At 42.1% G+C, this 11,487-nt stretch overlaps 2 protein-coding genes across 2 annotated transcripts; both read left to right on the top strand.

The window, feature by feature from the left end:
• Positions 1–429: 429 nt before the first annotated feature.
• Positions 430–2,542, top strand: EAE98_009453 (uncharacterized protein; the record flags this gene model as incomplete). Its single annotated transcript, XM_038957074.1, has 4 exons — positions 430–794; positions 1,003–1,143; positions 1,200–2,090; positions 2,431–2,542. The coding sequence occupies 4 exons, from the start codon at positions 430–432 to the stop codon at positions 2,540–2,542; spliced, it is 1,509 nt and encodes a 502-aa protein (XP_038806547.1).
• Positions 2,543–7,760: 5,218 nt separating this feature from the next.
• Positions 7,761–10,071, top strand: EAE98_009452 (uncharacterized protein; the record flags this gene model as incomplete). The annotated part of the gene is made up of 3 exons (XM_038957073.1): positions 7,761–8,043; positions 8,189–9,969; positions 10,054–10,071. 3 exons carry the CDS (start codon positions 7,761–7,763, stop codon positions 10,069–10,071), a joined length of 2,082 nt encoding a protein of 693 aa, XP_038806546.1.
• Positions 10,072–11,487: the final 1,416 nt, after the last annotated feature.

Genomic DNA, 11,487 nt, shown 5'->3' with positions numbered 1-11,487 from the left:
AATCTTATGACAATGACAAAGTTGAGATTTGCTGATTAATCCCTACCTACGTAGATTCCTACCATCTTAAAAACGACAGGGGAAGCTGTAAAAGCTTTGGATTAAGGTTATATAGCTATTTATTATCCCCTAACCATATTTTTTTTACTTTCTCATGACCATTTATATATCAAGACCCGATGCCATCTTGCACCCCGAGTATATCTTTCAACCAGAGGGAATGAATGTGTACAACAATACACTCATCCAACCTACCGACCTGTATGAATTCATCCGTCTGAATAATGAATTGATATAGCTATCATCTTTTCAATATCTTGATACCACAATCGCAACTTCACATCCCCTCCTATTTCTCACAAACAATTCATTGATTCACTCCTCTCCTCTCCTCTCCAATCATCGGCAACACTTCATACTCATCTCATCATGTCCTCCATCCAAGAACTCGATTTCGAGAAACTTCCCATCTCACCCTCGGAACTCTCACATGCTCCAACCGAATTTGACAAGGAATTCGCACCCATCGTAATCTCACCTCCAGACACACCCGTTCCGACATGGGACAAGAAACTAAGTCGATCCATTTCACTAGCACGAAGGCGTTCTTCCAACGGATATGGTTGCGACGATCCGGACAATCCTGCAGGGGATTTCGAAGGAGAAGGAGATGAGAGAGATCCTTTCGAGGTGAAGTTTGATGGCGGTGATAGTGATCCCATGTGTCCGAGAAGTATGGCTCATGGGAGAAAGTGGTTGGTGGTTATTATCGTTAGCGCAAGTTCTTTTTGTGTGTAAGTTCACCCCATCTGTTATCAATGGATGTTTTCCTCGCTTGAATTGGTACTCTCTACCTTGGGACTTTCACATGGGGTTCATCTGGGAACCTTGGTTGATATCAAACTTCACCTACCTTTTCGGCACGATGACCCGTTATGGATGGTGCAGCTAAATAACGAAAAATGTGGGATATTACCCATACTAATCTGACTTGCATATTAGTACATGTGCGTCATCAATGTATACCAGTACATACGCCCAGATAGAGGAGGAATTCAATTGCTCTCGAGAAGTCGCTACCCTTGGACTTTCTATGTTTATCCTTGGACTTGGTCTGGGACCCATGTTGCTCGGACCGCTTTCGTAAGCATTCTATTCGATATCTCTGCTTCAATTTAGGTACTTACTGACATCAATAGTGAATTCTATGGTCGTCGTCCGATATATCTTTGCTCCTTTTCTTTCTTCTTAATATGGCTTATTCCTTCGGCTGTGGCGCAAAACATTCAGACGATGCTCGTAGCGAGATTCTTTGCTGGTCTTTCCGGAAGTGCTTTTCTGTCTGTCGCAGGAGGCACAGTGGGAGACTTATTCAATCGAGAACAACTTCAAGGTCCTATGCTACTCTATACAGCATCGCCGTTCATCGGTCCATCGTTTGGTCCACTGATCTCTGGATTCATTAACCAATTTTCGTCATGGCGTTGGACATTCTACGTTCTGATCATCTGGTCAGCGTGCAACTTGTCATTGATCTTTTCTCTCGTCCCGGAAACTTACCATCCGGTTGTCTTGAAGGCCAAAGCTCGTAAGATGCGAAAGGAGACTGGCGATGATCGTTGGTTTGCACCTAATGAGAGACTCAACAAGTCTATTCCAAAGACCATTGGTATTTCCCTACTCAGACCCGGTCAATTGTTAATCTTTGAGCCTATGTGTCTCAGTCTTTGCATATTCTCGGCTATCTTGCTCGGTATCCTCTACTTATTCTTTGGCGCCTTTCCTCTCGTCTTTGAGGGTAAACACGGATTCCAACAATATCAAGTTGGATTGACCTTCCTAGGCTTGTTCATTGGGATGTTAATCGCAGCGGCTACTGACCCTTTCTGGCATAAGAACTATGTAAGACTGATCAATCAGCGAGAAGAAATGACGGGCGAAATTGGTGGGTCTGAACCTGAATATCGCCTACCTCCAGCTATTCTAGGAGCTTGTCTCGTTCCTATCGGCTTATTCCTCTTTGCGTGGACAACATATTCATCTGTTCATTGGGTTTTCCCAATCATTGGATCTGGTATTTTCGGAATGGGGTACGTCTGGTTTTTTTCCCCCTCTCGTGAAATTTCTTCACTATTCGTGATGCCCTCTCGTGTGTCTCTCGCTTTGCAGTTAGGTCCCCGAACCATGTATGTTCCATCGCCGAAGTGGCGCTTGCATCATGGATGTTTGGTTCCTGCATGGAGATGAAGTTGATCTTGACATTTCATGTTTTGCACATCTGTTCCTATTTGGGGAAATGTGATGCTGAATCTTCACTCTATTTCATGCTCTGATGAGAAAGAAGACTCGAGATGTCTCACATGACACGCATTTGATGTGGTACCAAACGATACACTTGGAAAAGTAGCTAACCGGCTGGGATTCATGCAGAACCATTCTTGTCTTTACTGGCATCTTTACATTCCTGGTCGATGCATATCCCTTGTATGCAGCCAGCGCTCTAGCAGCGAATAGTTTCATGAGAAGTAGTTTCGGAGGTTAGTCCTATTCCCCCTCTCCCCCATCGATTTGAGATACATCGGCCACATAGCCATAAATGTCTTATATGTACGAGAGGAGAATTTAAAAAACAAAAACAAAGGCTGAACCAATTCCACTAGCTATCTTTCCGCTCTTTGGGATCCAAATGTATCACAAGCTCGGCGATCAATGGGCAACCAGTCTCCTGGCGTTTTTGACGCTGGTCATGACGCCTTTCCCCTACCTCTTCTTTAAATACGGGAAGACCATCAGGGGGCATAGTCGTTTTGCTACCGCGTGATGTGTCTCTTCAGCAATACATGCAACCGCAGTTAATATAAAATATGGACATGGGCTCATACTCATTGGAGTTTTTGAGGAAGCACAGAAAGTTTTTTTTTTTGAAAAATTTCTAGCGATTGGGTTAGTTCATTTGCATTGTATGTGTGCATTGCATGGGTGAATGGAGTTTTGGGAAAAAGAATGGAAGGGAGAATTGGGGTTTGGTTTTGATTTAATTTAATTTTATTTTGATTTTATTTTGATTTTATTTTGATTTTATTTTTTCTTATTCTATATTAATTTAAAAAGACGTTGTGAGTTAACGTTTACGTTGACGTTGACGTTGATATTGACGTTTACGTTATTGGTCGCTTGGTTGCTTGGTTTATATTTACCTAGGTATCTAGGTAGGTAGGTATCTAGGTATTTACCTGTCTATCTATCTATCTATCTATCTATCTATTCATCTATTCATCTATAGGTATCTAGAGACTATCTAGCAGATAGACGGAGCATATTTGGCATTTGTGTAGTATATACCCCTATATCAATCAATCAATCAATCAATTCAATCATTCAATCAATCAATTCATTCATTCATTCATTCATTCATTCATTCATTCATTCATTCATTCAATCATTCATTCAAAACACTCCAGCTACCTAGATAGGTACCTAGATATCTACAAGATGAGAAATAAGAATTTTTTGGAGATGAATGAATGAAAAATTCAGATGGAGTTCCTCTGGAGGGAATGTTAATAGTGTTGATAGGGAAGTAGGGGGGGAGGTAGGGAGGTGGGTAGGGAAGGTAGGGAGGGGAGGTGGGAGGGGAGGTGGGGAGATAGGTAGGGGGGTAGGTAGGTAGGTAGGTAGGGAGGTAGGGAGATAGAGGGGTAGGTAGGTAGGTAGGTGGGTAAGGAGATAGGTAGTTGGTTACGGATACTATCTAGGTATCTATGCGCTATTTTAGGATTCTCTAGTTCTAGATGAATGGATGGATGGATGGTTGGATGGTATATACGTATCTTACCTGGTAGGTATTTTGGAGAAATTTCTTGGAGTTTGGTTTGGTTTGGTTTGTTTTGTTTACTGAGAAAAGGTAGATGAACAAATGGGAAGGTGGATGGATGAATAAATGGATGGATGGAGAGGTGGACAAGTAATGAGATACGAAATACGAAATACGAAATACGAAAGACGAAAGACGGGAGATTCCAGATGGTGGCTCCCTGGTTCCATGACTTAATATATCATGTATCATGTATCTTACCTTGGTTTGGTTAGCTGATGTGTATGTGTATGTGTATATGTATGTGTTACAATGTATTGACTCTCGAGGTGAGGTGAGATGAGGTGAGGTGTGGGTGAGATGGATGGGAGTGTGAGATGGATGGGAGTGTGAGATGGATGGGAGTGTAAGATGGATGGGAGTGTGAGATGGATGGGAGTGAGATGGATGGGAGTGTGGGATGGATGGGAGTGTGAGATGGATGGGAGTGTGAGTGCGAGTGCATATATCTGTAGAAATCGGGGGGGAGGGTGGGGGGATTGTGATGTATTTTATAGTATAGAGTGTAGAGAGAGTGATGTATTATATTTTGTTAGGTTTTTTTGTGTTTTGTTGTGTTGGGATGTATGGATGTATAGATGTATAGATATGTGAATGTATAGATGTATGGATGTATGGATGTATGGATGTATGGATGTATGGATATATGGATGTATAGATGTATGGATGTATGGATGTATGGATATGAGGAGGAGAGGGAGGAGAGGATATGTGATGGGTGAATGGGCTTTGGATTTTGGTTCTGGTTCTGGTTTGGGTTTGGATTGGATTTGGATTGGAGAGGTTGATAGATGGATGGAAATAGTGTTATTATTCTCTTGCGGTAGTCCCGTCTTTCTATCTGCAGCTAGAGTCTACTGGGTAGGTAGGTAGGTAGGTAGGTATGAAGACACAAGTGGGAAAAACGGGAAAAAGGAATTGGGATTGGGGATGGGGATTTGAGGGTTGTGTTTCTGTTTTGATACGGGGGTCTGGGAGAGTGATGGATGGGATGTGTATTCCCGGAACTCCAGAAACCATTGGGACGGAACGGATTTTGTTTGGTGGAAATGAATGGATGGTTGGTTGGTTGGATGGATGGATAGATGTGCATTATGTATAGATGGAATGAATACAGATTGTGTGTAAGGGAGGATCGAGTGGGTGAGTGGGTGGGTGGTGAGTGACTAGGACTAGGACTAGGACTATTAAAGCCAAGATGCAGAATACGTGGTAGCTGGTAGATGAAGGGGGGTGAGATACGATGGATGGATAGATGGAGGATCGAGATGATGGTGTCAGTCAGTCTGTCATTCAGTTAGTAGTCAGTCGGTGAGTGGGATACAATACAATACAATACAGTAGGTACGTACAGGATGGTACAACACGATATACCCAGGTATGTATGTAAGTTAAGCGAGTCAGTCGGCTTGTTTCTGATGAACGTTTTGTGATGGGGGATGGGTGGTGAGTTTGCTTGAGTGGGATGCTGGAGATTGGTTGGGAGTGTAGGACAGCTTATTTTGGTTTGCTGCGGGTTAATGTATTATATAGTATTTGGTGTGTGTATTATGTATTATATATGTATGGATGCATATGCAATGTAGTAAGTAATAGGTAGGTAGTTGTTGTTACCGGCTTACGGTAGAAAACTCGAGGGAGTTCAAAGGAGGGAAAATAATAATATCTAGTCTGCCTCCACGGCAGTGGCCCCCGGAGGGTCAGCGAAGCGTCATTTAATAGACGTATGATGATCGAATTGTTTTTGTTGATGAAGCTATTGATGATGGGGGCAAGCCCCCAAACCCCCTTAGCTCGCTGCGCTCGAGATAGAGATGGGATATCTGGTTAGTGAGAGCGAAAGAATTGTGGATGATTTACTGATATTATATGATATGATATGATTTGATTAGAAGAGGTGTTGAATGGTATGTGAAGGGTAAGTGAGTGCATGATGTGTAATCTTTATATATTAGGTAATGGATTAATATAAGTGAAGTATCTAGGTAACTGGGAGCAAGCTAAACTAAAGGATTTAATAAAGTCCTTGTCATACTCATGATATTCGAGTTCAATGATTGATTGTTTGTGTTTTATAAATTAATATTAATATCTAATGATGATAATATTGAACAATTATATCTATTGCTATATGTATGTATATATACTAGAAAGGCCCTGGAGTCTATCGATACTATCTAGATATGTAAACTGGATAAATATTACTGCGGATGCCCAGGTGATGAATCCACCTGTATCAGGTGACCTCAGCATTCAAGATGTGGCTGTGTCAATTGTGGCTTTATAATATAATTTATCATAATTTATCATAATTCACTCATTTCCGCATCATTTTACCGTTTAATAATCCACTTCACTCCACTCTCCACTTTGATCTCTTTGGGAAAAGCTTCTTTTTGCTTTTGCTTAATCTGTTGAACATCACTAAAATTTTCCCCGCGCAATCATACAATAATAATACAAGAAGACGGTCGCAACAACAAACCTCGTTCCTGCCACGCGGCGTTTAAGCTTGAAAGGAATAAATCTGGGTGATACTCTCTATCATTCAATTGAGTACAAAGATCTTCTATTGATTTACCATTTGGAAAGGTAATTTGTTTGTTCAGTCAATCAATCAATCAGTCAGTCAATCAGTCAATCAGTCAGTCAATCAATCAATCAATCAATCAAAAAAAATCAAGTTTCAAATTTCAAAATCCAACTCTGGGAAAACCAATTGATATCCTACTCTCTCAGCTTACCCGTTTCTACCCACCCAAACTCACCCACTCACACCCATTTACCCACCACCTCTTCTTCCCAAATCCTTTCATCCGCCATTGCACAGAAGATAAGTGCAATTTCAATTCGCGATTCATCGAACCCCCGCCGTCCTGATCTGCAACAATTTGAAATCTCTTCCATACGAGGCGAAAGATCCAAAGAAGAGAAAGGCAAAAACAGCTATATAGGTTCCAATTGAAAAGGAAAGAAACCCCCAAATACCCTGACCGATCGAGAAAACAAAGGACGGCGAATATATCCATTTCCAATATATCGATTTTGAAGTGATACGCAAAAAGGGAAAGGATATTTCAATTGCATCAGTAGTGGAAGGCATTTTATTTGGGCATCAATGCGATTGCGGTGGGACTAGCTCGCGGATACTTGCAGCACCATACAGTAACACAGCATTCGATTATTACATTTGCGCATTCTCTCCAGCACGAGAGAGGAGGCTTGGTTGAAGGAGTAGGTTCTCCGCGTGACTATACATGTGTGGATGTAGTGCTTTACGAAGAGACTAGGTTTTGGATTGGCTGCAAGGAAAGAACAAGAATCGAAAAGAATCGAAAGCAAGATTGTCGAACAGAGAACAAGACAAAAGGGTGAGATTTGGGATCCAAGGAAATTACGAGAAAATACGGAGCGGCCGAGTCGGGCAAACCTACCTGGTTTCTGGGAAGGATTTACGGAAAGAGAGGATTCAAGGCCGGTCAAAGAGCGGTGCATGCGAACGCGTGTTGGTGTTCGGATAGGCACGCGGCGAAACGTGGTAAGGGATTGAAAAGGCGCGGGTACTTACTTTGCGGCAAGAATTTATTTCGGAGTATCGCTAGGGTTACCCTTTGTAGCATCAAGATTGCTCGCAGACGCAAGAAGGTGGTAGAAGTGTGCGCTGGAAGTGTGGGAGTGAGGAAACAAGGTCATTGTGCATTGTTGCTGGACGGGCGGTTCACGGCACCATCCTGTGTTGCCTTGGTTGTGTGACGAGGCTGCTGCAGCAGGGCTCCTGTTCAAGGATTGGCGAGGGAGGTTGACTGGGGCTTCTATTGATTGGAGTGTGGTGTCGCAGAAACGAACTAGCTTCTGCACAAGTACCAAGTGAGGTATTTAAGACAGGATGTCGGGAGAAACTGAAATAGATGATCCTGAGGTTTCGGATGGCGCTTCGGAGAACGATTATAGTGATCATGAGCAAGAGCTTGATGTTGTAGGAAAAGAGGACGATAATCAAGAAATGGCGGAACAAAAAGTAAGACCGGACGGCGAGGAGAATGGAAATACTGTAGGAGCAACGGCTACAGTTACAAAACCAAAATTCGATCCTAAAGATCCCTTGAGACCTAGAAGAAAGAAGGCAAGAAGAGCTTGTTTTGCTTGTCAACGAGCCCATTTAACTTGTGGTATGTTTGTTTTCATCAAGGTTTCAGTTTTGGGCTCTTTTTCGTGCCCAGAGCCTTACAATTTGTTGTTTTGTTTTTTATTTTCATCAAAATTTTCTAAATTTTCAATGAAATTTGCTACATGTGCTGAGAATGAATTCAATAGGGGACGAGCGTCCATGTCAACGTTGTATAAAACGAGGTTTAGCGGATGCTTGCCAGGATGGTGTCAGAAAGAAAGCAAAGTATCTCCACGATGCACCCCCAGAAGCTCTTAGACCTGTTTTGGGGCCAACTTATAATCAACAAGTGAGCAATAATCGAGCCACTGCCGCATCAACACCAACGGAACCTTCTCCTGGTATGGGGAACTTTTTCTCTCAGCCTGATACTTCACCATCTTATCCGCTTTTTGGAGCCAATCAACAAGGTCAAATGCCACCGCCATTGCAGAATCGACTTTCTTTTGGAAGCAATCAGCCATCACCGATATCTCCAACTTTTCATACAGCAGGGAATCGGCCAGCTGGGCTGCAAGGAATTTCCCTACCGCAAGTTTCAAACGATTCTCATTCCGCATTTGGAGGTGGTGCATTTTTCGATCCCAGTAATCCAGCACTATTCAACTTTGATTTAGAAGGATTGAATTTCGGAAATCATTATGGAGCGTTAGAATTTGGAATGCTAGGGCATATGGCATCAGGCTCAGCAGAAACACCACCACAAGATTCAAATACAGGAATGCCACAGAATGTTGGCGATCTCGGCTTCAATAACAATTCGGCTTTCACTAATAATCCACCCTTTAATCAAATTTATCCTCACGATACGTTACCGGATTTTGCTGTGGGCTTGGACAGACCGAATGGAGGAAATGTCTTTGGCAATAATAACCTACATCATGGTTTACCCCATGCATACGCAATTGCCACTGGTGGTAGTCAACACAGTCCTAGCACTGATGCGAGTCCTGCGGCAAGTACAATGGGATTTGAGAGCTCACCTACTACTACTAATTATCCAGCACCGGCAACTCATAGGCCAGCTAAACGACAAGATACGAAATCAGGACCATCTGGCAAGCTTGGGCCATCGGGTATACTTGGAAAGAGGAATCGGGATCCTTCATCTATTTACGATACAGTCCATGAACCTTATTCGTATACTACCGGTTTCCATAGCTTGACTGCTTTTATTCAAAAACGATTCTCGCCAAACAAGACACTTCGGATAGCCAAATCACTCGCTTCCATTAGACCATCCTTCATCTCTTGTACAAAAACCCTCAATCGACAAGATTTAATATTCATGGAGAAATGTTTTCAAAGAACTTTATTTGAGTATGAAGATTTCATGCTGAATTGCTGCACGCCAACAGTGGTCTGTCGTAGGACTGGAGAAATTGCCGCTGCTAATAAAGAATTCACACTTTTGACAGGATGGAGGAAAGAAGTCCTTTTAGGGAATGAAGCAAACCTTAACACCAATACTGGAAGTAGTGGTCCTCCATCCTCAGGAAGTTCAGGCCGAGGAAGTTTTACAACTCCTAGAATGCGACCCCTCAACCTTGCTGACTCGAACCCGAGTGGTAAAACTCAACCTATCTTCCTCGCGGAATTGTTAGACGATGACAGCGTCATTGAATTCTATGAAGATTTTGCACGATTGGCATTTGGAGACAGTAGAGGAAGTGTTACGACTCGTTATAAGCTTCTTAGATATCAAACGGCAAAAGATACCTCTCAATCTCCTGAAGGTGATAAGGGAAAGCGAAAAGATATTGTTGGATTTAATGGGGCTGGTATTGGAGGAATGGGTAATAGGATCAAGGAGATTGATGCGAACAATGGAATTGAGACTTTACAACAGGATGGAAAGGTGGATTGTAGTTCTTGTTGGACAATTAAGAGGGATGTTTTTGATATTCCCATGTTAATTGTCATGAATGTGAGTATTTTTCTTTTCGAAAGGGGGGTGGATCGGACGGAATTGGGAAATCTTTATGAGGAGATGAAAGCTAATGATTTATAGTTCCTTCCTTGCATCTAGATTCTACTTATATATTACTCTACACCACCTTGTCCTTCTTCCTCGTCACGATGACGCCACTCTCGGTCGATACGATGCATACGATACCTTCCCATCTCCATACATATCACCAACTTAATACCTCCCTTCCTTCTTCACGGCTTCTTTTCATTGCTTGGTTTGTTTGCATTTATGCATAAGGGGTCAAGGCAAAAACTGGCGCTAGTCTTTATGAATTCGTTTTTGAGACGAAAGGTCTTGGATATAATGGGGATTTTTACTGGATCATGAATGGGATTGGGAACCTGAAATATGCATTTGCACTGGATCTTATATACCCCTTTTAGGGAAGATGGATTGATGAGATGAGAAGAAGATTTCATAGAGTGGAGCAGTGTTTCGCTTGTGAAGGTTTCATAAGGGGGGTTTCTTTTCGGAATTTTAGTACTCGTACATTTATATTCGTATCCATATCATTTTCATCTTTGGATGGGTAAGTGGAATGAGCATTGCATTGCATATGTTTTGGGCATGGATTTTGGGCAATTTTTGAAGGGGTTCTGGGAAGGGATGGATGGATGGATGGATGGATAAATGAACTTTTATGGGTTGGAATTCAATGGGGTTTTGGGATGGCTGCATGTAATGCAATGCATGCATGATATGATGTGGTATATGATATGGGTATAAGAGTGAGGGAAGAGAATGTGGGGGCTAGGGATAGGGTGAGGCAGAGGATGATAAAATAAAGGGAGAGGGGAGAGGGGAGAGGGTGAGAGGTACTAGTGGGTAGGGTGTATGGGTTTCAGACTGGGGAAGGGGAATACATTTGTATTTAGAATGGGGATTATTTGATATGAGGCAGAGGTAGAGGCAGAGGCAAAGGATGATGATGATATTGTTGTTGTTGTTTCAAAGGGGGAGGGTGGGGGGGGGAAGGTATTATGAGATTGATCGGTTGATTGATTGATTGGAGACGTGGATGGGGATGTGGATGGGGATGTGGATGGGGATGTGGATGGGATGGGGATGAGAACGAGAATGAGAATGATACCATATTTTATTGTTTTTGCACATACCTACCTACCTACCTACCTACCTACCCTATTTGACCTGAATAGATTTTAATGATGATGATGATGATAATAATAATAATAATGAAATATTAATTTTTGCTTTAGGAATTCCATTTATAATTCATAATTCATAATGAAGAGGGGAGAGAGGGGAGAGAGGGGAGAGAGGGGAGAGAGGGGAGAGAGGAAAAATCGAAGTATGTATCGGTAAGTAGGTAGGTAGGTAATGTAGAGAGGGATTAGGGAGTATTCAATGTATAGTAATTGATTTTCATTTTGATTTTGAATTGTATTTTTAATCGTATTTTCTTTTTTAATCGTATCGATCATGATTATGATCATGATTATGATGATGTTCATA

Source organism: Botrytis deweyae, assembly GCF_014898535.1.
Source record: "Botrytis deweyae strain B1 chromosome Unknown BDEW_028, whole genome shotgun sequence".
Classification (NCBI taxonomy): Eukaryota; Fungi; Ascomycota; class Leotiomycetes; order Helotiales; family Sclerotiniaceae; genus Botrytis; species Botrytis deweyae.
Note: the sequence above shows the minus strand (reverse complement) of the source record. Positions and strands in the feature narration are given on the sequence as shown.